This window comes from Zootoca vivipara, chromosome 3, assembly GCF_965207765.1.
Source record: "Zootoca vivipara chromosome 3, rZooViv2.hap1.1, whole genome shotgun sequence".
Taxonomy (NCBI): Eukaryota; Metazoa; Chordata; class Lepidosauria; order Squamata; family Lacertidae; genus Zootoca; species Zootoca vivipara.
In genome coordinates, this window is record NC_142586.1 from 89522502 (window position 1) to 89550142 (window position 27641).

The window sequence follows — 27641 nt, forward strand, 5'->3', positions numbered from 1 at the left end:
ACATATACAGTACATATACATATACATACATGCCAGAAAGGGAAGAAACCCACTCAGAACTGAAACAACAGTAGCCCTATTAGTCTTGCGGCGCTTTAAAGATGAACACATTGGCCACAAGGCTCTTTGCTGTTCCGAATAGAAAGATTCAACTCACTTCTAAAAAAAAAAGTAATTGGTAACTATAAAACAATGTTTCAGTCAAACAAATTCGGAGCACATCAACATGATAGTTCCCGTTTATGTGTGCCATTTCAGAGCACGGGGAAATGAGGGGGTGTGTATATATTTACATATACCTCCAGCCTTGCCCTATATGGGCATATGAGATAAGCAAGGTAGAATCATAACAAGCCAGCCAGCCTCACGCAAACAGTCAGGTGCGGTGACAAAGCGCCCACCTCAGCCACCCCAAGCAGGGTCTGTGCCCGCCCAGCGGGTGGTGCTGTGGAGGCCAGCCGGAGCCCCTCACGCCACTGGCCCTAGGCTGCCCCTTCTGCACTCTGCACCCCCAGAGCCTACCCCAGGCGGCGGCGGAAGTGAGTGTAGGGGGCAGTATAGGAATTTCCTGTGACGTCCCGGCCCGGACTCCATTAGGCTGCAGCTAGGCAGAGAAGCCACAAACCCAGCGGGCTAGTGGAGAGGAGTGGGCCGGGCGCCTGGGGCTGCCAGGCGGTGGGCTTCGGGCAGCGTTAGCTGGAGGGACCCTAGAGCGGGCGGCGGCGGCCGCTGCTGTCTGAGGGGCGTCGAGGAAGAGGGACCAAGGCTCCCCCCACCCCGCTCCTCACCCCCGCCACCTCCCCCACCCCACTCCCACCCCCGCCTCCCCTTCCTCACTCCCCCCCGGCTTCCCACCACGGCCGCTCTCGGCGAGGAAACTCTGGCCTCCGCTTCCTCCTCCTCCGACTCGGACACCGGCGGAGCCTCCCCGCCACCGCGGAAGAAAGCGCGGGCCTCCCCGGCGGCGGCGGCGGAGGGAGCAGGAGAGCCCGGGGCTTCCGCGGGCAGAGCAGGCCTCACCTCGTCCCCGTCCCCCTCGCTCTCCGCCGGGCTCGCCCCCCCTGCTGCCAACCCCCTCAGAGCCAGCGGCGGCGGCAGCAGCAGCAGCGCCATGCAGGCCAACGGGGCAGGAGGGGGTCAGCAGCAACAGCAGCAACAACAACAGCCGCCGCCGCCGCCGTCATCGTCGCAGGGTCCGGAGCTGGGCTGCCTCAGCGCCCAAAACGGCGAGGCCTCTTCGGGCTCGAGCGCCGGGGAGCAGCTCGCTCACGCCAACGGGCTTCTGCCGTCGGCCAACAACAACAACGGCGGGGGTGGCGGCGGGCCGAGTGTCAACAACGGGGTTTCGGCCCCCGGGGGGTCCGCCGTCGAGATGGGGGGAGGCAGCGGCGTCGGGGTCGGCGGCAGCGCCCTGAAGAAGAAGAAGCGGCTCTCGCAGTCCGACGAGGACGTGATCCGGCTCATCGGGCAGCACCTCCACGGGCTGGGCCTCAAGTAAGTGGGGCAAGCTGAGGATGAGAGTCTCCATTAATGCCCTTCCCAACTCAGCGCTATGTGGGGCGCGGAATCTTCCGTGGGGTGCGGAAGTGGGCCCGAAAGATGAGATTTCACACACACACACACACACACACACACACACACACACACACACACACCGTTTTGGCTGACCCATCTCCCGAAACCTCTGTTTTGGCTTTGGATTTCTCGTTGTTGTTTGTGCTTTCCCCCCTTTTGAATCACGGCGAGGCTCACGTTTGAGGGAGACCCAGCTCTTGGGGTGGGGTCGGGGGTATTGCTCTTGTAAAATGCCTTTTTTGCATCCAAATCTTTGAGAAGGGGGAGGAGGATACAAAATAGATGAGGGTTTGTGCTGATGAGAATAATAGCCATGGCCGACTTGTTTATTTTAGGGCACATTATATGCCCATGGGAGAGAATCCAACACTTTTGTGTGGCTGCCTTAGCCCATATTTATCCCAAGGAGGGGCACTTTTTGTCACAGATTATTCTGTCGCAGTTTAATATCAAAGAGAGATGTGGGGGGGAGGAGATAAATCCAGGGAATGAAGGGATGAAGGCAGTGAAACTATGGGGCCTATTTTTTCAGGCCTAGTCCTGTGTGGACTTCCTACTCGAGAACAGGTAGATTCTTCTGTCAACTATGACAGTACGAAGGCCCAAGAACATAGTAATAAAGGTGAATTGGTGCAAAGATGGTACAGATAAAATAGCATTTTCAACACAACAGCGTACGGAAATCTCTTTGTCTATAGTCTTAAAACAAGTATGTTGAGTTAAAAAAAGCAAACCAGTATATCAAAATACTTATGATTGTACAGTCTCTGTCATTGGCTTTAAGATGAACAGTATGTTTAAAATGCAATTTGGATATAACTATGTCTAATGTAGTCTTTGAATATACTCAGTGTATAAGTACTTCAGAAAATTAATGTCAAATGTGTTGACTATTCTGTTGCTTGCAGCACTGCAGTACTTTGAGCTGAGTAATAGGCATGCAGCTGGGGTGGGGGAGGGTGAAAAGCAAATAAATGCAGGACATCAGCAGTTGGATTAACAAAACAAACCCAACAATAGTACAATATAATAACAGCTAGAGAATATTGAGATGTGGACGTGTAGGAATATGTACTATAGGAAAATCATGGCCCCTTGTATGCCAAGAGCTTGTGTTATTGTGGGAATGGATTGGTTTTAATTAACTTGGTGCACGAAACAAGCACACCACTGAAATAGGGCAAGTTTACAGCAGCAGGTGACAACTCGTGACTGTTCATAGACTACACCATAGTAAATGTGCTATTTTTAGTTTAAAATGTGAAGGGGAGGGTTGTGGGTTATAGAATAGTCTATTTTATTAAGATCCCAGCCTAACGGACAACTGACTTGAAGGCAGATGATATATTGGTAGGGAATAACATGGTGCTCGCTGCATCAACAAAATTCCAGTTGCTATAGGTAGGTAGTTCTAATCACATTATAATCTAAAGTCAACGTTTGTGTTTTCATATGAATAACATGTTGTTAAAACAGTGTGTTTTTATGGAGCCATGTTTTTCTTGATCATCAAAATAGTTGAGGAAAAATAACTTTATATTTGTGAAGTTTATACTCCATATGTAACTTGTGGATGTGAGGGCACAAGTTTGTTTGCTGGAATTCATTAGAACACATTCCAGCATCTTATTTTTCTTAAGGTGGAACATATTTTTTAAACAATATTTTGGATTTACGGCTACATGGATGGCTTCACTGTAAGAATAAGATTGGTCAGCTTTTTTTAAAATACTGTACCTCTCTCCTGCAGCCAGACTGTTGATCTTCTAATGCAAGAGTCAGGATGTCGTTTAGAACATCCTTCTGCTACCAAATTCCGCAATCATGTCATGGAAGGAGAATGGGATAAGGTAATGGAAGAGACATGCAACTGCCTAATTATCACTAGAACTGCAATCCTATACACAGTTACTTGAGAGTAAATCCATTGAACTTAGTGAAATTTAACTTTGAATAAGCTTCCATAGGTCTGAGTTGCAGATTTGTTGGTTGTGTGGTGCTGTTCGTAATCCTTGGTTTATCTCTTTTTTCTCTCCCTTTCTATTTTAAAAACTGCTACTTGTAGGCTGAGAACGACCTGAATGAACTCAAGCCTTTAGTGCACTCTCCTCATGCAATTGTGGTAAGAGAGATTATTGAACTGTTTCAGATATAGTTTATTTTATTTGTAGTAATACCATGCCTCCCCCTCCCCCCAAATTTGTGTTGGGGTACACATGTGTCTTAAAAAAATAAGTATATACACCAGCCCACCTGATATTTGTAATGAAAAGCCTAAAAAATTTAAAGTGTCATGTCTCTCTCGTGTCATGAGTGTATTTGAACACCCTGCAGCAATGTGGGCATAGATATATAAGTAATCTCTTGTAAGTCACTGGTGAGAAATATATACATTTTTGTGTTCAACTCTTTAATTTGTTCTTGAGTGAAATTGTTCTGGGCATGCCTTCCAGGGGATGATATATGGTCTCTGTGAAGTGGCATATTTGAATAAACATTAGTGAAATGCAATGACTCTTTTCAGTTGACTTTTGCATTTATGTAGCTGTCTAGAACTTGGGTCATTCTCTGTAGTTGTCTGTTTAATTAAAACAAGGCAGTCTTCTGATCATTGAGATGATATAGCTCAAATTTATACATGGGAACTAAAACGATTGTGTGTGCGCACACACACACACACACACACACAAAAGGGAAACAATGTATTGTGTTTACGGGAAACATGAAATACTCTCGACCACTCTTATCATCCAAACTCTTCTGTACTGAAGGTTGCATGCATCTAAGTCATACTCTGAGTACCGTAGATCCATTCAAATAAATGGAAATTACTAATGTAATGTAAGTACATTGATTTCAGGGGCTTTTCTCAGAGTATGGTTCAGTTGGAAAAACCCTGATTTTTTCATATATTCAGCTGCCCTGTCATTATAGTGCTGTATTTTTCCTCTTATTCAAGTGGAAAATACAGCGCTACTACAAAAGTGACTATGAAAACAGTGAGGAATAGGTTGATATTGGTTTAGCTTTCTTCTGGTTGATTTATTTGTTGTCAAAAGGATATTTTCCTGTTCTCTCTTCCCTTCCCCCATCAGGCAGGAAATGAAGTATGGAAAAACAGATGTTTTGTTAAACTTCAGTTGCTGCCTGGAAGTATTTGTATCTTGTTCTTTTTAATCAAATCAAAGTCTAATCATGCATAAACTTTTCCTCTCAGACAAGTAGAACTGTGTCACTTTAAGAATGGACAGCTGATAATATGATAGTCAGTACTTAGATAATATAACCAAACAGAACAAACAGATGCTATAAAGTGCAAGAGTTGTGTAGGAATAAAAAATGTAACTGAGGTGAATATAAATTGAGGTAAAATCTTGTGTTTTTATTGAGCACATTGCATAGAAGTGGACTGGCATTCTTTTTGAGTATTACCTTTATTGGAGCAAGGAGTGTTTTCACCATTCATATATCAAAAAAGCAATTTTGGGAAAGTGTATTGAAGTAATTGGGAGAGACTGGTATTTCTATTTATGTACAAATGTAGATAAGATGAATAAGAAATACATAATACATTTTTTAAAAAATTAAAAGACACTGTACTGTAGTACCTTTGTCCTCTTCAGATTTCTGAGAATAAAATTTATCCTTAAATCTTATTCAGATAATTTCACAATAAACTTCTGAGAATGAAATCCAGAGTATTTTTCCTAGAAAATAGGTGTTTGCCTTTATATTCTGAACAACTAGTTTCTCATTAGAACTCACAACAGAAAGACATTTAATTTATTGGGATTTCAACTGATGCCTCTGGTGATATTTTATGGGTCATTTTAGGGGGGGAAATCCATAGATGTTAAGACGAGAGAGAGAGAAGTTAAGGGGTGGAATACTTCTCACATTATGTGTTTATGCTTGTAATAGAACACCCAAAAATATACAAGACTAAGTCTTTATATTTGGATTATATTTTGGTCAATCCAATTTAAAACTATATATCTGCTAGATGCAGGCAACAGGGGTGAAACTGCTAAAGTAGCTGTTTTAGCAAATGCTGCAGTTGGACAATGTTTGGGTCTTTTTGATAATATCTAGTATATTGTTTTCATGATGGCACATTTTGATTTTACATTGTGCCATCACTTTTCCTTTTGTATAAAACTTTTGTATTGCTTATTTGTTCTGACAGCTAAGCCTTCACAATAAATTGAAATATGAAATAACTATGAGAAGCATGTCACTTACAAATGGGAGAGATGCTCCATGTACCTCAAAACATTGATAAAAGAATCAATGAATTTGAAATGTGTTTTCAAGCTGGACCTTTCTTTGAACAGTCCTATGGTACTATATAATTGCTGGTGAATCAAAATAAGAATTAATATGGGAAGATGTTTAGTAAACTTTATTTAAAAAGTAGTTTTTAGGAGCTGTGTTCTTTTTCTCTTATATTAAATTTGTACACACCTCATCTAGAAGACTATAGATTATATGTTTTCAAAATATAAAAGAAAAAGAAAAACGAACTCCTCCTGCAAGCAAAGTTAGCATCAGAGCCTGTGTTTGTGTGTGTGCATGCACATGCATACGTGCTACATATATACACTCACAATACTTTCAAAAGATGTTTAGGGCTGGGAGATAGTAGATCTTAAGGAAAGGAATCTTAAATTAGAGCAATTACAGAGAAATCCCCTGTATATGCAAACAAATCCGATAATAAACAAAAAGTTATCATTATGATTAATAGCTTGCGTTTCTGTTGACCTTTCAAACTAACAATCTCATGTGAGATTGGGGAAAATTTATATTGCGGTTTTGGGTCAAGCTGCTTAGGGCTCTGCAGCCTGATTCTGTGGGTGGTTCCTTAGAAATAAGTCCTGTTGAGTTCGATAGAACTTTCTCAGAATAAGTGCACATAGGACAGCAGCCTTAAATGCTTAGTAAATTATGCTAGAAGTTACTAGGGTTTACTTCATATGTTCCACTTTTTAGGTTCACGCCAAAAACGTGTGAATGTATTATACAATGGAGTTCAAACATACAGGTACATCCAGGTTCAGGGAGGCTTTTAATGTTTAATAGATTATTGTGTTTTATTTTTCTGTTGGAAGCCGCCCAGAGTGGCTGGGGAAACCCAGCCAGATGGGCGGGGTATAACTAAATTATTATTATTATTATTATTATTATTATTATTATTATTATTATTATATTGTTGTTATTATTATTGGGGCTCTAAAGGCCAACATAGATATTATTATTAATAATATTTATTAACTTCCCATCACTAGTAGGCCCCTAGGCAGGTTACAGTTTAGAATTCTAAAAGCTATCCAGGCTGTAGCCTTAAGTGACCAAGGGAGACTGAATTGTTGTCAGTGAAGTGTGTCTCTCCTTCTTCTCCACACCGCCTCATTTGTACTATCTGCCAACGGTGGTCATTACAGCTTTGTGTAGATTCTTTTTCATTTGACTTGCTAACATCCAGTATCATGAAGAGAGCCATCCCAGAGCAGGCAATCAGGCCAACATCCTATTTCTAAGTTTCCAGCCAGAATTCCGTGCACAGTCTTAATAGTGATACATGAATACAGCCGTCCTCCTCCTGCTAAACATTCAGAGTATCTGGTATTCAGATGTATACTACCATGTGTGTGTTTTCAGTCATGGCCAACAGAGCAATAAGATTGCAGGACTTGAGTGGGGTTCCATGAGTTGGCTCATGTTTATAACCCATGACATCGTGTCTCCAAATCAATTTGCCCAGTTACCTTGCAGGAGCCACTTGGAAAACCTCTAAGGGGATAACTAATAGTCCTTTCACCTTCTTACATGTTCTTATAAAAACCAAAAGAAAATGGAACACTTGAGCAGAATCACAGAATCATCAGACCCCATATTCATGTCCGCAGTGATGACTTGGTATCAAAGGCTACAGAAAGAACTAACAAGATTGATGGGGTTCCATTTCTCCTCTTGATCTCTAAGCAAAGCAGTGCTTATCATTCACTCTAGCATTTGTCATACCCAGGCTGAATGGTGGATTGGGAGAGACTCCAGAAAAAAATGATAGCTCTTTCCATTTGCTTTTTTGGATTAGCTGAATGACCACTTGTTCAACAAATGACAAGCAAGACTGTAGAGAGGGCAATCCAGAATTAATCAGGGTGATCATGGGTCCTATATATCAGTGCTCCCCAACCTTTTTATCACCGCGGACCAGTCAACGTTTGATAATTTTACTGTGGCCCGCTGAGGGGGGGGGCGTTTATTGTTTATATTTTATTTAGATTGTTTTGATTTAATAATTTTAATTTAATTGTATTTAATGATCCTTAGGCGGCCCGGTACCAATTGATCCACGGACCGCTACCGGTCCGTGGCCCGGGGGTTGAAGACCACTGCTATATATGACCCAATACATCTTCTACAGCAGGCATAGGCAAACTCTGCCGTCCAGATGTTTTGGGACTCCCAACTCCCATCATTCCTAGCTAACAGGACCAGTGGTCAGGGAAGATGGGAGTTGTAGTCCCAAAACATCTGGAGGGCCGAGTTTGCCTGTGCCTGTTCTATAGCAATAGAAAAGATTATCTGAGAGAAGTTTATTAACTTCCTCTGTTTCTCTGAATAGTTATTTTAATATTTTGTTTTAAATCCCATATTGTTGTTGGAAACAGAATTGATCCAATAAGTAGACCATTGAAATTATTGACTCAGACTAATGGGTCTATTCTGAGTATGACTTACTTGGATGCCACTTGATGGATATGGCATGGCAGAAAAGGGCTAAAGTAGCCATCTCTGTTCATCATTTTCAATGTTGTATTAAGTATCGTATATTATTTAGCATATATGCCCCTGAGGTTGATCATTGCAATCTGTGGATTTAACATGGAGAACTACTTCTTACCCAAAGCCACCTCATGAATCTATACCTGATCTGGATATTCAGTTATACTACTTTGATCCAAGTCTATTACTGTGGTACCTCGGTTTAAGTACACAATTGGTTCTGGAAGTCTGTACTTAACCTGAAGCGTACTTAACTTGAAGTGAACTTGAAAGTAATGGAAAGTGGATTAATCCATTCCAGACGGTCCGCGGAGTACTTAAACTTAAAGTACTCAAACCGAAGCATACTTAAACCGAGGTATGACTGTAATTGGATTGCAATAACGAAATAGAAAATGCATTGTTCTTATATTAAGATGTTACTGATACAATATTGATAATATCTTCATTCTATTCCAATTCATCATTAATAATCTTTCAGATATAATCTAATAATTATCGCAAATTAAATAATTTCTTCTGAAAGACATTGTGCTTTATTGTGTATAAAACTTAATAAACTTGTAATCAATGCCGAACAGTCTCCAAGTGTATTCAGGGGTATAGTATGTTTCAGGGATGTAGGTGACTAGTTCCAAGCCAAATTTAGGTGGCGTCAAAAGTCCTGTGCTGCTTGCTCATTTACACATTATTGTAGCGGCTGTTCTTCATGTTCTGTAGTCTTCGAGTGTGAAGTGAAGTGAACTACACTAGAAGAGAGGTCATTGGGACAGCCACAGGTTTCTGACACTTGACATATGCTGCTTCCTGTGCATGGTGACAGTATTGGGAGAGATTCTGCAGTGGGTGTGCCTCCAAATGCAGTGGCATATTAGGTTGGATTACCCTCATTCTTTGAAGTTGAGCTTTTGATATGGGAGGTTTTTGTCTTAATTTTGGAAAAACAGGCTTTCTGTGTACTGTGGGATAAAGCCTACATTTTAAAATTCCTTATTCTAGAAAGGGTTACATCTTGAGGGTCAACATGGTACCCTTCAGATGTTGGTGTATTGCAGTCTCCATCTTCCCTGACGATTGGCCATGCTATTCCGACCTGATGGCCTCTAATAACATCTGGAGAGCACCACAGTGGTTACCCCTGCTGTAGAAGGTTAGTTAACTAACACATGTGGACTAAAGGGCGCCTGTGTTGTCCTTGCTTGCATTTCATTTATTTCAACCTTGATTTGACACTTGGTCATGGATGCTTTAGTTGAGATTCCTGTATTGCAGGGGGTTGGAGTATATGACCCTCAAGGTCCCTTACAACTCTACAATTCTATGATTCTATGTAACTATTCACAGGCTGAAGTGGTTTTAGAGACTAAAGTTGTAATTGCCAAGAGATAATTTTAAATGTATGTGTACCATTTGGCACATACTTCTTTCTGATTTATGCTTACAGAACAAGTTTTTAAAATTCCCTGGGAACCTATGTTTAGGCCCTGACAGAATGCTATTCAGTGTACACAATGCTTTAAAAATGGTTGATATGTATCCATATTTTTAAAATTATTTTTATTAGTTTCTCAATTATTAGGGAACCACAGGCAATTTACAGAATTCAGTAATACTGTATATCCAACTAAAGGCAGGGCAAATAAAACATAACCATATCAAATCATACCCAGTCTGAAATGGCAATCATATTTCTGTTGATGAATTGTGGTGCTGGAGGAGACTCTTGAGAGTCCCATGGACTGCAAGAAGATCAAACCTATCCATTCTTAAGGAAATCAGCCCTGAGTGCTCCCTGGAAGGACAGATCGTGAAGCTGAGGCTCCAATACTTTGGCCACCTCATGAGAAGAGAAGAATCCTTGGAAAAGACCCTGATGTTGGGAAAGATGGAGGGCACTAGGAGAAGGGGACGACAGAGGATGAGATGGTTGGACAGTGTTCTCGAAGCTACGAACATGAGTTTGACCAAACTGCGGGAGGCAGTGCAAGACAGGAGTGCCTGGCGTGCTATGGTCCATGGGGTCACGAAGAGTCGGACACGACTAAACGACTAAACAACAACAACATTTCTGTCGATGGTGCGGGGAGAGATACATGTAAATCTGTAACTAAACTATTTGAAATAAAATCCCATGAAAAATACTGTATCTCTGGGGCCGGCTGAAGGATGCATGGAAAGGCGGTTGCTGCGCTACTGTACACATCAGCTGTTAGGAGGGGAGCCTGAGGAGCCTAAACAAAGCCCTGCTGCACTTCAGTCTCTTCAAGGCTTCCTCTGCCCTCACTGATGTCCTGCACCAGGCTCCAGGGAGGGTCTCCTTGCGAGCCACGAGGACTTTCCACCTCTCTCTCGCACCATTTCCAGGTTTGAATCCGATTATTTATTTCCCAGTGCCGTGTGTCTATGATGCAGTTGTGTGTGAGTTGATCATGTGTAAATGGGAGGGCGTCTGTATTCGATTTTGAATAATCACTTCTGAATTCACACACGTGCATGTATATTGTGTATCTGGAATCATTTTAACCAGGTTGGACCTCAAGGATGTTTAATTTTTGAAGAGAGACTATACTGTTCTGGAATGAAGGGCGGAGCTCTTTCCGCCAGCAAAGGAAATGGGGGAGAGGATACAGTTAGTGACAACTGTATCGTTCCAGTTTGAAGAACCAGAACAAATGCTCTTCGACTCACTCAGGAGTCAGAGGTAGGGAGTTGTAGAGTGAGCTGTATGATGACATGAGCCACTGGCTGTCCCTTTGGAATGCAACCATACGGGGCCTTCCCATGAGTCAGCTGATGAATTTGAATTTATATAATGAAATCAAGTTTCTCTTTCCACATAGAAATTCAGATATTTCCTAACTTAACATACACACAAATGGCTTGCTTTAAACATATGTTTATAACTAAATGCTTTTATATTGTCACAAAGCAAAATTCAAAACTTTGTTTGCATAATTGCCATGACTTTTTCACTACTGAAATATTAATGATTCCTTGCCTTGTACAAAAAGTCTTAAGGAGAAGAAGAAATAATACAATTCAAAAATACATAAACAATAAACAAAGTAATAAACTAAAACGCTGCAAATGATCATATGATGGTTTTCAGAACAGTGATAAAAAACCCACCTTCAAAAACATGAACTACTAAATAATTCCCTTTCAATAATGGCAATATTTGTTAAGAATCAAATATTTAGAATAAAAGATGTTAATGTTGGCACCTGGTTTGTCTCTTTGGGGGTTAGCACTTGCCACTCTGAATGTCTATGGGAAGGTGCACTCTGAGAAAGACCTCTGAAGCTGACCTCTGAGTGGGTAGCTCATATGAGATGAGGTGTTCAATAAAGTACTGGGGTCTCAAGCAGTATAAGGCATTGAAGGTTAAAGCCAATCTTTTACATTGGTCCTGGGAATGTATTACCGTGTTTCTCATATTATAAGACATGTCTTATATTTATTTTTTCCTCAAAAAAACACACTATGGCTTATTTTCAAGGGATGTCTTATTTTTTTCCTCCTCCTCCTGCCACGGCCGGCATTGCTGCTGCGCCTATCACTATGTCTTATTTTCGGGGTATGGCTTATATTCCTTAAATGCTTAAAAATCCTGCTATGGCTTATTTTATGGGTATGTCTTAAAATATGAGAAACAGGGTAGGAGCCAGTACACATGGTCCAGAATTTATTACTGCCCAGAGACAGGAGATCAGTAGTGAAATTAAAAGATTTCTGTTTGGCTTACACTCAGGACATGCAAGGATACGAAGCAAAAACACTCAATGGCAGATCAGGTATCTGGAATTTTTGAAATAAGGACTGCCAGTAGCTAGGGAGTGCAATGTTGTTTCCATGTGTTAGGAAGCAAACTGTACTGGACCTTTGCTGGTGCTACAGCTGTGATCTCATTAAATAAATCTTAGTTAATTTTAAGTGTTGATTGAGCAATTAATTAAATCTGCATATGAGAAAAAACAATAGTTCTAAAGCAGGTGCATGTTTTTAAGGTGATGCACACATTTTATGTAGCAAGAATATATTTTTTTAAAAAATCAGATTTTTAAAAAATTGCTAACCAGGACACTTTTTAGTCTATCAAAATCTGCCTGTCAATTTCTCCTACTGATTTAAACAATAAATGTTGCAATTCTCATTAATCTAAAAATATTCATAGTCCATAGCTTGTACAATGATAAAATCTGTTGTATATGACTTTTTGTTTTAAAACTGACTTTTGATTTGTTCTCTTTCAAACAAGAGGGTTATGGGTGTAATTTTTAGCAATTATCAGTGTGAAGATGCCTTACATTTGCATATAAAATAAAGCTTTCCTTATGATCAATTTTATTTTTTTCCTTTAAAAAAAAAGAATTCTATCTTACCTCCTGCACTTCATTTGTCTATGTATTCAACTTCAAGCTTTGTGGTTAGAATCCTAGGAGCCTATACTAGGAGCCTTCCTCATTTTGTGACCTCCCCCCCCCCATTGCACCCTCCACTGTCTGAGTTTGAATGGCATATCAGGCCTTGTCTCAGTCTTGGACTTGGCTCCCTTGTGTTGTGCTGCTGCACCTCCATTTCCACCTTGATAAATGAGATCATTTGTACATGTCGCTGCAATAATTGCACATTCCTCCCCTGTTTACTTTGTACTTGTTTTAATTGTGACATTCCTCTATTTCCTTCCCTTTCTTCTGTAATTTATTTATTATATGTACATTTCACCACATGGTCCCAGTGTTGGCAGGTTACAAAAAGTCACAGTCAAAACAAGTACTGGTTACATTGAAAGCATAAAATAAAACCACAGAACAAGCAATGACAAGATAACAAAACAGCACAGAACAGCAGTCCACAATCTGTTATCTCTTTCGTGGTGTTGTGAAATGCTAGGGGTGTGCAAAAATTAGATATTAAACATTTCAGTGGGTATCTTAAAGGAAAGGATATCTGCTTGGATTGAGTTTGACTTGGAGGCAGGAATAGTATCTTGAAAAATTACTTCAATATTATAAAAGGATGGTAGGAGACTGTAAGGTAAAGGGAGATGCAGTGTGTTCGTTCTCTCTCTCTCTCTCTCTCTCTCTCTCTCTCTCTCTCTCTCTCTCTCACACACACACACACACACAAAAACACACACACACACACCCCTCTCTTCCTTTTTTGTGCAAAACAAGCCTGCCTGTGATATATCAGTGGTAGAAAGCAAGCCTGGGCTTTTTGAAGGGGACATTTTTAGTGAATATTCTAAAATGGGGTGTCAAACCTGTCTGGTTGTCATACTTGGACACCTCTAAACATGAAAGATACTCTTCTTGATACCAGATATAAGGAGGCTGGTTGTTTGGTGGTGAGAGGTACTGTGCACATGCTCAGTGGGTATTTAATGCTATGGATCCTGATTCAGAGTATACCCTTATTTTTGTCCATTTGACTGAAATAATTAGTTCAGTTTTAGGGGAGGAAGTGGTTTGGTGTTTGAGAGTGCATGATGGTGGTTCTTGAAGTGGGTGTTCCCTTTCATTTTAAAGGTGTGATATATTTAATTTTCAGCAATACGACATATGTATGTTTGCCTAAATGCCCATACATTCAAGAACCTATGCCACATGCTATGGTTTAACTTGTACATGAGAAGTTTAACTCTTTATATCACCAGCTGTTCCGAGAACAGAAGGAACCCTTCTGTCTTTAGAATAAACTGATTCTGTGTTTTTCTCACTCACAGTGTGGTATACATGAGACATAAAGCAAACAGTGGGATGTTTTGCTTTTAATGTAAGGGTTATGGTGTCTGGTGATGTTAACACAGAACAAAGTATGTCAGGTGGAGCCTTTTTGTTTTTACTGATTCAGGAACTAAACAAAACTCTTGCATAAAGTTCTGCAGTTTCATCATGGGGCCATAGTGTAAACAATGTGGGAGTTGAAAGGCAAATGATCATAGGTTTATGGGCTGCCAAAGTAAGGATGACAGTAGTTAGCATTGATCAAATATGCAATTGTCTGTAATCTGGTGGCATTGTGATTCTTGCAGGTTTGAAGTAAAAACTGAGGTCACTATTTCATTTTATAAATAATTAGTTGCTAGTAGGATACAATTGGTGGCTTTGTAAATAGAAAGATTAATAGCAAATTACATTGTTCACTTAATAGTTAAATTCTGCTTTGTTTCATTAAATTATTGAAATACTGATATTCCTTTTTATGTTAGTATATCATAAAAATAAGCATGTAATCTTCCTGTGAGTATGGCACAATTGCTTGACAATCTGAAGGCAGCCCTGTTTAGGGAAGTTTTTAATGACTGATGTTTTAATGTATTTTTAATCTTTTGTTGGAAGCCACCCAGAATGGCTGGGGAAACCTAGTCAGATGGGTGAGGTAGAAATAAATTATTATTGTTGTTGTTATTGTTATTATTACTACTACTACTGTATTACTACTACTACTACTACTACTACTACCGGTACTACTACTACTACTACAATCGGTGAGCAGACCAACAGGAAGACTAAGCAGAGAGGGACTGGTTGGCCCTTTCTGGTTTTTCTCCCAGACAGCAAGACAGAGAGAGGGAGGGGGAGTTTTGCCTGCATCAGTTTGTTTGTCCTGTTACATATCTGCCTGCAGGTAAGAGAGTGTTTGTACTGATTGCAGTGAGTAATACTGCTTGATTGCTGGCTGAGTTAGGGTGTGGTTCATAGCCTGCCTTATTACAGCAGACTCTTGCCACATGTGGTGGGGTTGTCCCCAAATGGGTTGACATAAAAATGAATCTATATCTTAGGTTATCACTGAAGGGAGGGGGTGTCTCCTGTCAATCAGGATATGAAATTGTAGGCCATGCACTATGGGAGACAGGCATGTGACCATTACCCAGGGTGAGAGCCTGGGAGAGTGGAGGTTTGGCTTGGGGTTTTCTCCTGAGTGAGATACAAAGAGAGAGATGGTGAAATTACTGCCTTTCACCTAACAGTGGAATATACCTACAGCTGGGCCTTTGTTTATTACTTGTGGCCCTAACCTCAAAGCTGTATAGCGTGATATTGGATGATAGAGCTAGAAGGTGTTGGGGAGGCAGGTAATAGGGAATTGCAAATATGCTGTCCTATTTTCAGAAATGGTGTTTGGCAGGGGAAGGTATAGTTCTAGTGGAGTGGCTGACCACATTCTGGGATGGAGACCTAGGAGTCTGGTTTGTAGAGCCCTCTGGTGTGGTGGTGCTGTTATTGTATGCCAAGTCCATCGCTAATCCACAACTTGAACATGGATGATCAAGGGATGACTTGGCTAATCCACAACTTGAACATGGATGGTCAAGGCATGCATTACCAAGACTTGGGTCATAGCCAACAAGCTCCCCCATGCAACTCAGCTATGCCCACTGGGTACTCACACAAGCACCAGGTTAGACCTAAGGATTGAGCAAAGTGTTGCTATTGTTCGTAGAAGCATGATTTCCTTTACATCTTTATCTTGAGATAGGCTTAAAGGGTGTGGACCTAGTGTTGGGCCAGAGAGACAAGCAGGGAATGTTGCTGGTCTATCAACCACTGTGTTACCCAGTGGCATTCCAGACAAAGGTGATCTGTGGTATGATGGTGTTGGTAGATTACAGGACAGTAGTCCTGCATCACTTTAGTATCCATGCAGAGACTGCTGTTTGACTGGCTCAGAACTTCAAAGTCTTCATGACAACCATTGAGCTGTCTCAAATACTCATTAGTCAACCTCATTGGGAAAGGCACACCCTTGATGTAGTCTTTACCCCACATGATATGAGGGCTGAACTGGAGATAGTTTGTTTATCACACACAGCTTTATTGTGGTCGATAGACCCAAAGATAGTGGGGAGCAGTGCACTTCCTTGCAATGCATTTCACCAGCTAATGTTGAAGCTTGGAATAGTAGCAAATTCCTCTGTTAGGGTGATGGGCCCATTTGGATGGCCCTCCCTTAGAGATGGATGGAACTTGATGGGTTCCAGCAGAAAAAGCTGGTGATCCTGTTGGAGCCCTGGTCTTGCTATGAAATCGTGAAATAAAATGGGTGGTTAACAGGATCATTCACGGACCTACTTGGACCAACTGGCTGCACATTTTGAGGATAAAGTCGCTCAACTTCAGAGTGACCTTGACTGTGCAGTTATTGCAGTTCCAGATGAAGTATCCAGTAGCACCGTCGGTGATGTGTTATGGGATCGGTTTCAGCTTATGCAGTCAGATGACAGGGATAAAGTGCTTGCAGCTATACGCCTGACCCCTGTGCCTTCTTGACCCCTGTCCCACCTGGCTTATTAAACCTAGCAGAGGAAGTTTGACTGCTTGGGTCCAGAGCATGGTTAATGGAGATTATTTAAGTTCGTTTCAATCTAGGTGCAATCTTGCTCCTGTTTCTTGATCTCTCCATGGCTTTCAATACCCTTGATTGTGGTATCCTCATGGACCAGCTCTATGCATTAGGAAATGGGGGCACTGTGTCACAGTGATTCTGGTCCAACCGATGGGACCAGGTCCAGAGAGTAGTATTGGGAGAGTGCTTTTTGATCTCCAGGCACAGTATTGGGTGCCGTAGGGCACTAGTACACTATCAGTGTACTGGAAGAAGCAAAGATCACCAGTGTTGAAGCAATGATTCTTCAACATCAACTTCTTTGGACTGGTCATGTTGTGCGGATGCCTGATGATCTTCCAAAGCAACTACTCTATTCCAAACTTTAAAAATGGAAAGCGTAATGCTGGTGGTCAACAAAAGAGGTTTAAAGATTGTCTCAAGGCAAATCTAAAAAAATGTAGTATAAACACCAACAACTGGGAAACATGGGCCTGTGAGTGCTCCAGTTGGAGAACAGCCTTTACCAAAGGTGTCATGGGTTTTGAAGAAACTCGATCTCAGAACGCAAGGGAGAAACATGCTAAGAGGAAGACATGCTTGGCAAATCCACACCGTGATCAACTCCCGCCTGGAAACCAATGTCCCCACTGTGGAAGGATGTGTGGATCCAGAATTGGCCTCCACAGTCACTTACAGACCCATTGTTAAAATCGTGTTTATGGAAGACAATCTTACTCGGCTATGAGTGATCGCCAAAGAAGAAGAGGAGGGCACTGGTATATCAGAAATACTATTTAATATATACATGAAGCTGCTGGGAGCGGTCAGAAGTTTGGGGACAAGGTGCTATAATTGCACTGATGACACCTGGCTCTTTCTCCATAACATCTGAATCAAGAGAGGCTGTGCCTGGTGCCTGGACGCAATGGTGATAGATGACAAAAAATACGCTGAGGATGCATCCTAGTAAGACAGAGACAGTGAGTGGGTCCCATGTCTGGAAAGTGTATTATATTTGTTATGTTACTTTTCTCACAGAGGGAATCAATGCAACTTAAATGGGGTTGCACTCCTCTGAAGGAACAGGTATACAGTTTGGAAGTGGTTCTGGATCCAGCTACTCAGTCAACTTCAAAGCATTACTATTAGTATATAATGCCCTTAACAGTTTGGGACCAGTTTACTTGCCTAACCCATATATGCACTCTTATCTCTTCAATATGCAGAACTGGCAGTGTAAACCGGTGCCACATAATACTAATTCCACACTTGGGGGGGGGGGAGATCTTATAGTATGATAGCACTTACCATTTGGAGCTCCCTCTCTAGTGACATCGGGCAGACACCTTCACTATAGTCTTTTTGGCACCTGCTTAAAAAATAAAAAACATTCTTGTTTAGGCAGGCCTATCCAGACATGTAGAAGTTACATCTTTTTCTAACTACTATTGATTTTAATAATATTTTGGATGTTTTAAAACCTGTTCCTAACTGTTTTCTATTTTGATGTTTCATTGTATATGTTTTTGTAAACCACTTAGAGATTTTCTTACAATAAAGTGATGTATAAATTTCTCTAAATAAAGGAAGTGTGAATAAAAAGAACAAGAACCTGGTCGTAAGGAATTGTTTCCAATAACTTAAAACACAAACAAATATTGAAAAATTGATGCTCAACACCACTGGTATTAAAGCCTAAGTATATGTAACAGAATAAACTTCTTTGTCCCTCATTCCTCATGTTCCCCACTCTCCTTGCACCTGGATCAAAAGTGGAATTCAGAAGTTTGGTAATAAGTTGCAATTCAGCAGCTTCTCTTTCCAGTCTATTTCTGAAATTCTTTTGTAATATGACAGCTACTTTGAGATCTTGTATAGAATGTCCTGGGAGATTGAAGTGTTCTCCTACTGGTTTCTCTGTCTTGTGATTCCTGATGTCAGATTTATTTCCATTTATCCTTTGGCATATGGTTTGGCCTATTTGTCCAATATAGAGAGCTGAAAGGCACTGTTGGCATTTGATGGCATACACAATGTTAGAAGATGAGATGGTATGTTTGATGTTGTTGGGGCCAGTAATGGTGTTGTCTGGGTGTATGTGGCAGCAAAGTTAGGTTTATTGCAGGCTCTGGTACCAGTGTCCATGTTAAGTCTGGTTGTATTATGGTGGGTGAGGAGTTGTTTAAGATTGGGTGGCTGTCTGTAGGCAATGAAAGGTCTTCCTCCCAGAGCTTGAGGAAGAGAACTGTCATTGTCAGGAGAGTTGTAGATCTCTCATGATGCGTTGAACTGTTTTAACTTGGGAGCTGTATGTGATTACTAGTGGTGTTCTGTTATTTTCTTTTTGGGGTCTGTCTTGCAGCAAGTTCTCTCTGGGTATCAGTCTGGCTCTGTTGATCTGTTGTTTAACTTCATCAGGTGGATATTTTAGTTCTAAAAAGGTTTGCTGTAGATCTCTTAAGCGAGAGTCTCTCTCTGTAGAGTTGGAACAGATGCGGCTGTAATGTAGGGCCTGGCCATATACAGTGGATTGTTTGGTATGGTACCAGGTGAGAGACAGACACAATACACTGCAATGCCATCTACGAATGATATACTACTGCCACTTGAGCTTTCGATAATCTGTGCCAAATATTTTTCTCCTTTCTTCCCCCTTATCTTAAATTCATGAATTTGTTATGTTGGTCATGGCTATCAATCAGAGGTCTAATTTTTAAAATATATGAAGGTTGCATTGCCACTGAAGGTGCATATATTTTTCATGGATATGCCTGCTATGTGAGTTCTGAATGTAGAGAGTGGATAATCTTTGCTTTCCATGAAGACCAAAATACATATATCAAGTTAAGCATGCTCTTTGTTTTGTTTTGCAAACAAGCAGTGTTTGCTTTTGCATATAATATATTTGGAGGTCCTACATGCTCTGTATAAATCTAGTTTCTGGGCAGATCCCTACTGGGCTGGTGTTCTGTAGTATCATTGTACCTCGAGTGATGTGAGGGGGCAGGATTTCCATCCCTAGCTTAATAGGATTGTTTGAGAGTATGGGTACTTGGGAAACTGGATGAAGATTGAGAAGATAATTTGGGGTTCCATCAAGTGTGTATTCTTGCAGCTTGATGACTTATAATAAACAGCACGAATCAGTGTGTATTGCAAATGCTAAAAGGCTGTTCAAAACATTCCTATGTCATGAGAGCAAACGTATTGAAAGGGGAAATTGGAATGGTGTATACTCCCTTGTTTAGGCTCAAATGTTTTCTGAAATTTCAGTCATCCTTTTCTCCCCACCTGACCTGCTGCTTTCTGTCATGTCAGAGGATGAAGTTTTTACTGCTGCAGCAAAAGTACCTAGAATATCTGGAGGATGGTAAGGTTCTGGAGGCACTTCAAGTTCTGCGTTGTGAGTTGACACCACTGAAATACAACACAGAGCGCATTCACATTCTCAGTGGGTAAGTACTTAGGGTTGCAATCACATGTTTACTCGAGAGTAAATCCCATTGAACTAAATAACTTTTGACTTGAATTGCATACACCAGTGCTAGTGTTTTCTGGGACTCCTGAAGCAGAGGCATACCAAAAGGATATTCTTTTACATTATTGAATATATCTCAATAGTAAACTTATTATCCAAGCATTGATCCTTGCATAACCAAAATGGCATCACCCACCTACAAGAGGCTGAGAGGAACGTCAATATTTGCAGAAGTGTAAAAGAAACTTATTTACTCTAAAGGAAAGGTGAAAAGCTCAAACAGCTCTCTGAGGACTGAACATGCTCAGTCTGCACAGAATGCTAATTGATGAGGTGAAAGAAACAGAAAACTGGGGTGGGGTGGGGTGGGGAGCGTGTCAGGAACTGTGAATAGGAGTACTCAGCACTGCAGTGTTTTGTTGCAGGTTCCACTAGTCTTTATTAAAGTAAATATCCACCTAGAAAGAAGACCTTCCTGGATGCCTCCTTTCAGAATTCTCACATTATTTCTAAATTAAATGTGAAATTATATATTCTTATTAAATAGAATTGCATTTTTACTTCATAAAAATCTTTAATCATTTGCATTCTGAGATTTTAATGTGCTTTTATCTTTACATCCCGACACTTCTCAGGGAGATTCAAGGGGGAAATGTGTGTACCAGAACACAGACTGATCAGTTGTGTAGACAGTGTAGACAGTTACTGATTAGTGCTGGACGCCGTGGGATTTTTTCATTGATCTATATAAGGGAAGTCCTGTCAAACAGTTTTTAAAAGCAGTTTCAGGAACATGCCTTTGAATTCTCATGGCTCTGCTTCCTTCTCACCAACTGCATACTTGAGCAGCGTCTTTAATTAGATATGCTAAGTTCCTTTAAAAATCATGTATTAGAGCTTTATTAAACAGTGAAAGCAGAAGTTTAAGCCATATAGACTTAACATAGTCTGGTATTAATAGCTTCTCTACTAAGTCCATCTCCCCTTTTCTTGCTCCAGAGAAGAATAAATGTGCTGTTTTGGTTCAAATGCTGTTGCAGTTGGGGAAGGTCAATATTTCTGAAATATGTAATCTCATGTGTTTGTCTTTTATATGCAAACAGATATCTGATGTGTAGTCATGCAGAAGACCTGCGTGCAAAAGCAGAATGGGAAGGGAAAGGCACAACGTCCAGATCTAGACTTTTGGACAAACTCCAGAGTAAGAAAAAACTTAGTTTCCACTGGGCATGCAATGTTTGCTTATCTGTTTATCTAGTATATTTCACTCTAAATCTTCCTTCCCTAACTGGGTGCTCATCATATGTGTTGGATCCTTCCTGGCTGAGGTTGATGTGATTTGTAGGTCAAAACATAGTAAGGGCAATAGGTTGGGGAGACCTACAATACTTTTAAGGGGGAAATGCAATGGTTTAAGAATTGTTAGCTGTAATTAGGATAGCATAATTCTGCATAATGGCGACTTAAGTGTCTCGTAAAATCAAAGTATAACGTACTCTGCTATTATCTGTGTTTTACTTCCATACCAGTGACACCTAATAAGATACCATGGCACTGTGTGATAGAGTTTAGGAGCTGCCTTGTAGTAACTAGCATTTTCTTAATAATTTTATTGGCATTTAAACAATCTTACGCTTCTTTGCAACAGCAAAGGTTGAGTTAAGATCAATGTGAGAGGATTTTATTAATGTCCCAAAGTTATGGGTAATTTTTAGCTTAAATTAGATCTGATACTGGCCACTATGTGAATACAGTACCAGATTTCTTACATGCTGTTTCTTATAAGATTGCTCTGAAATATTGTCTTTAATTCTTTGAAGCTTACCTACCACCATCGGTGATGCTCCCCCCAAGGCGTCTGCAGAATTTACTGCGTCAGGCTGTGGAGCTACAACGGGACCGGTGCCTCTATCACAATACCAAACTAGATAATAATCTAGATTCTGTATCACTGCTGATAGACCATGTTTGCAGTAGGTAAGAGAACTGCTGCATTTTAATGAGAATGGAAATATCTTTTAATGTAACAACATTCCTTTAAATAATTTTTGCTCTCTTATGAAGGATATAAAGAGCAATTTTCTTAGGCAGCTGATTTGTTAAGAATGTTGTATTTTTGCAGTGTTAGGGGGTGTTTGGAACATTTGTGAAAGTACTTAGTCAATTTAGAAACATGTTAACGATATAAACAGAGAATTAGTCTTTATATAGCAGTAAAACTAGGTGTAAGGATATAGTATAGTCAAAATAATTTCAAATCTCTGGCAGTTTTTTCAGTTTCAGAACTTACTGCTGATGGTCTTGGCTTCAGTCCTAACTGCAATCCTATGCATATCTATTCAGAAGTAAGCTCTGTTCAGTTCAGCAGGGCTTACTTAAAGATAAGTGTGCATGGGATTCAATATATTTGGTAGCTTGGACTGCCATTCTACACAGTTATTGTGCTAAATCCCACTGAACTCCGAGATCTAAGCAGACTAGTTGTGTGCAGGATTGCAATACAGTGGTGCCTCGCTAGACGAATTTAATTCGTTCCACGGGTCTTTTCTTATAACGAAAAATTCGTGTAGCGAATCCCATAGGAATGCATTGAATTTTTTTGAATTTTTTTTTTGCCCATAGGAACGCATTAATTGAATTTCAATGCATTCCTATGGAAAACCGCGATTCGCTAGACGAATTTTTCGTAAAACGAATTCGTCTAGCGAGGCAACCTCCGCTAGAAAAAACCTTTCGTTAAGCGGAAATTTCGTTAAGCAGGGCGTTTGTTAAGCGAGGCACCACTGTAATAGGTTCCAGTATCAGACTGAATGATAGCCTTTAATGACATCAGCTCAGCCCTGTGGAACACCCTGTCAATAGACATTCAATCAGCTCCCTTCTGTTCCAACTTTTAAATGCCTGCTGAAAACTTCTATTCTGCCAGGCCTATGTAGGCAATTAAAAGTACACCCCCACACACCACACAATGGCCTATTGATGCTTGTTTTTAACTTGTTATGATTTTATTGTTTGGTTTTATATTGATGTAAACTGCTGTGATATATTTTTATGACACAGCAGTCTATAAATATTTTTTCAATTAATACATAACAATTGAGAATTTATTGCTTGTCCCTAACATCCTTGGTTCTTGCATTTTAAGAATCCTTTCCCTCAATTCCTAAAAAAATACCATAAAATATTGGGTAGCAAGTACTAATTAGCATTCAAATGCCCAGTCAGGGTTGGGGTCCTGTTTATAATGCCATGAGCCAAAGAGCTCCTTTTAGACATATACAAGGGTTTGGTGTCAAGCAGACCCTCATGCCATATTGCAAACTGCTTTTGAAAGTCTAATCAATTTTGCATCCAGTTTGCTTTGCACCATTGGAGGGCTGCTGTTTGACCCAAAGGCTCTTTAAATGCATGCAACTAGCTGCATGTTTATTTGGTTCATGACTGATACCTGGTCATTATAGTCATCATGCAAATAGGAGCCAGCATGACAGCTTCAAAAACTAAGGTGCTATAGCAAAAGAAGTTTCATATTGTATACAGTATATTCCTGCGTATAAGACTACTTTTTAACCCAGGAAAATATTCTCAAAAGTCAGGGGTCGTCTTATACGCCGGGTCATATTTCTTATACAGTGAGTATATCCCAAACTCTATATTTTAACTGGAAAAGTTGGGGGTCGTCTTATACGCCCAGTCGTCTTATACGCCAGAATATACGGTATTTGTAAAATCCTACTCTCAAATCCATGCTTTATTGGGATATGTACTAGCTCAAGTAAACTGACTATGAATCTACTATATAATCCTTTCTTTGTTTGTATTTTTAGGAAACAGTTCCCATGTTACACGCAGCAGATACTTACAGAGCACTGTAATGAAGTGTGGTTCTGTAAATTCTCAAATGACGGCACTAAACTAGCAACAGGATCTAAGGATACAACTGTTATTATATGGCAGGTTGATCCAGTAAGTTTGTAAATTTGTGCGCCAGAATCTTCTGACACATAAGCATAAAATTTGGCACATCACTCCTTAGTCATTAAGCTTTAATTTTTAGTGCATTACTTTATTTCCTAGATGTATTTCTTGGTGTATTTCTGTTTGCATCAGTTTTGTGTTTTAGGCTATGCTCTGCTCAATTGTTCAACCAATACTTTTGATTAGTTTCCTGGAGCGGGTTGTATTGGAAATAAAGCCTGCTTAGAATAGGAGATACCTATCTCAGTCAGTCTGTTGAAATCTTAAAAGTCAGTAAGTCTCTTGCATGGTGAGACTTGCCAATGGTCTTGGATAGATGTGTTCTTCTTCCCCGTAATGTGGCTCCTTTTGTGTCTTCTGAAATTCTGCTAAAATGTCAACATTTTTTACTTTGTATCTGCTTTTTGCACTCTGTATAACTTAATTGATGAAGCCTGTTGATGAATGGTTATTTGACTGAAATGTTGGATAGTGCTGCTGGACTCAAACTCCCATCATCTCTAACTATTGGCCAGGTTGGCTGGAGCTGATGGAAGTCCTGCAACATCTGAAGCAGTGTTTCCCAAACTAGGGTCTCGAACTGTTTTTGGATTATATTTCCCATCATCCCTGACCTCTAGTCCTGATGGGAGTTGTAGTCCAAAAATAGCTAGAGACCCAAGTTTGGGAAACCCTGATCTGAAGGATTCTCCGCCACTGGACTAAATAATAGCTCCTTCCAAAATCTGAATTACATTACCTAGACTGAAATCTATGCATACCAGACCAAGAATACATCAGATCCTGCTTTTTGTTTTCAACAGTAGCTAGTTAGGTGCCTTTAGGAAGCCCACAAGCAATGTGGAAAGATAATACCCTCTTCTGTTGTTACTTTTCAGTAACTGGTACAAAGAGGTATACCACCTTTGAATCTGAGGTTCTATATACCAGTAGCTTTTGTGACTATTGATAGACAATTTAATAGAATATATGTCTTTAACTCCCATTTAGAGCTGCCTAAGTTAGTGGCCACCACAATCGCTGTATTATCATGCATAGAATGGCATTATACAATTCCAGTCCTGACAGTCTCTGTACGCTTGGCTACCACCGCCTGGTCTGTCTTTTGGGAGTGGGGGGCAAGCAAGTGGGGTAGCACGCCTGCCCCCCAAGCCAGTGAAGGGAGCCTCAGAAAGGTGCTCCGAGGTCCCTGCTGCTCGCATGCAACCAGCAGGGACATTGGGGCTTGCTCAGCTGGGGGCAGGAGCCTTGCCAAGTGAAAGCACCTCAGCTGCCGCAGTGAGAGCTAAGGCAGTTTCACCCCACACCTTGCCGACTGGTGCCAATGCAGCTTGTTTCAACATTGCGGTTTATCGCCAAACTGCGCTGTTTGGCTAGTGATACATCACAATGTTGAAAACCTAACATCGCCCAGCCCTAGAACATACAAAAGCTAGGCAAAATTCTTTGAGGAGCAAAAGGTGCAAACAGTTACTGTGCCCAAGGTTTACATTTGCTAGTCCAGAGCCTTCCTTTCACTAGTACTTCTGCTTATCGCCCTAATGTCTATCTGTGTTTGAAAGTATTTTGCTTTTCATTAGTTGGTTTCCAAGAATGTTGTTAGACCAGAATGGAGAGGCGGTTCTGTGTTGCTTTGTAAGGCTTCCTGTGTACCTCCTTTCTTGGTTTGCCCTGGTACAGCCTTTCCTAGACTTCTGTTCTGTCGAGTAGGCAGAAAATGAGCATGTGTCTACCCTGAGGTAAGGTGGAACTGGTAAACAAGACTTGGTTTGTTGGTTTGCTAAACTGTTTTGGGAGGAGGCAGCGAGAGATTAGGCCTCAAAGACAACTGCTTAAAACTGCAGGTAGATCTCAGTAACAACCCAGATAGACATTGTTGCAATATTTTCTTTTTTAAAGGATACACACCAGCTAAAACTGCTCAAGACACTGGAAGGCCATGCATATGGTGTTTCCTACATTGCTTGGAGTCCAGATGACAACTACCTTGTTGCCTGTGGTCCAGATGACTGCTCTGAGCTTTGGCTATGGAATGTACAGGTAAGGGTTATTAATCTGAAGTTCGTTGCTAGAGTATGATAATCAATAGTGTGGTCACAGGAACCATAATTGAAGTATTGATACTATTCTTGATGTTTAGTATGGAATAATAATAATAATAATAATAATAATAATAATAATAATAATAATAATAATTATTATTTATACCCCGCCCATCTGGCCGGGTTCCCCCAGCCACTCTGGGCGGCTTCCAACAAAACAGAAATTCTAAAATACAGAAATCAATCAAACATTAAAATACAGAAATCCATCACACATTAAAAGCTTCCCTAAACAGGGCTGCCTTGAGATGCCTTCTAAAGGTCTGGTAATTGTTGTTCTCTTTGACCTCTAGTGGGAGGGCATTCCACAGGGTGGGTGCCACTACCGAGAAGGCCCTCTGCCTGGTTCCCTGTAACTTGGCTTCTCGTAGTGAGGGAACCGCCAGAAGGCCCTCGGAGCTGGACCTCAGTGTCCGGGCAGAACGATGGGGGTGGAGACGCTCCTTCAGGTATACCGGACCGACACCGTTTAGGGCTTTAAAGGTCAACACCAACACTTTGAATTCTGCTCGGAAACGTACTGGGAGCCAATGTAGGTCTTTCAGGACTGGTGTTATGTGGTCTCGGCGGCCGCTCCCAGTCACCAGTCTAGCTGCCGCATTCTGGATTAGTTGTAGTTTCCGGGTCACCTTCAAAGGTAGCCCCACGTAGAGCGCATTGCAGTAGTCCAAGCGAGAGATAACTAGAGCATGCACCACTCTGGAGAGACATGAAAATCTGCTTAATACATGGTTATCTATATAAAACAGATAATTGATTTCTATTCATTATTACCAACAGTATTCCAGTGATGTTGTCAGTTACTATGTATGTTTATATATCCTATATACATAACAATGTAAGGCTGTTGTCACGTTGCAGTTCGTGTGGCTGCTGATAGAGTGTGAACAGGGGTGGCAGCCCCCACTGTATGTATGTATGTATGTATGTTTATTTTAGTGTCTATTATTTATTTGTAAGCTACCCTGAATTTATGAAGCAGGTTAAAAATTTAAGTAAATGTTAGAAATTTGCTTTCTTAAGCAAATTTTTCATTGGCATTAATGTTCATGTAGTTAACATTTCAAAGCTGACTTTATACTCCTTCACCTACAGACAGGGGAGCTGAGGACAAAGATGAGTCAGTCTCATGAAGATAGTTTAACAAGTGTGGCCTGGAATCCAGATGGAAAACGTTTTGTGACTGGAGGGCAGCGTGGACAGTTCTATCAGTGTGTAAGTACTGTTTTTACAATGCAAAGTGTCATCAGTTTCTTGTAGACTTTGCACTTAATGCTGTCTCTGTGGTTCTATGTTCTGCATGAGTAGCTGTGTATATCTGTACTAGAATATATTTTGTAAGGGTTTCTTTCACAGTGAAAAGCCTCTTAAGTATAACC

The 27641-nt window shown here is 40.8% G+C and overlaps 1 protein-coding gene across 4 annotated transcripts in view; it reads left to right on the forward strand.

Annotated features, from left to right (window-relative positions):
* Positions 1-374: 374 nt before the first annotated feature.
* The window catches only part of WDR26 (WD repeat domain 26), a 38838-nt gene continuing 11571 nt past the window's right edge, over positions 375-27641 (forward strand). For 2 of the 4 annotated variants that reach the window (XR_015949351.1, XM_088667372.1), the window contains exons 1-9: positions 375-1494; positions 3326-3425; positions 3641-3697; positions 19978-20159; positions 21286-21383; positions 22003-22159; positions 24010-24148; positions 26060-26200; positions 27358-27477. Coding sequence is in view for 2 of the 4 variants with exons in the window: in XM_088667372.1 (XP_088523498.1) it covers positions 1112-1494; positions 3326-3425; positions 3641-3697; positions 19978-20159; positions 21286-21383; positions 22003-22159; positions 24010-24148; positions 26060-26200; positions 27358-27477 (1377 nt within the window). In the remaining 2 variants the exon portion in view is untranslated. The remainder of the gene's footprint in view (positions 1495-3325; positions 3426-3640; positions 3698-19977; positions 20160-21285; positions 21384-22002; positions 22160-24009; positions 24149-26059; positions 26201-27357; positions 27478-27641) is intronic. The other 2 variants (XR_015949352.1, XM_035111428.3) reach the window with 1 other exon arrangement.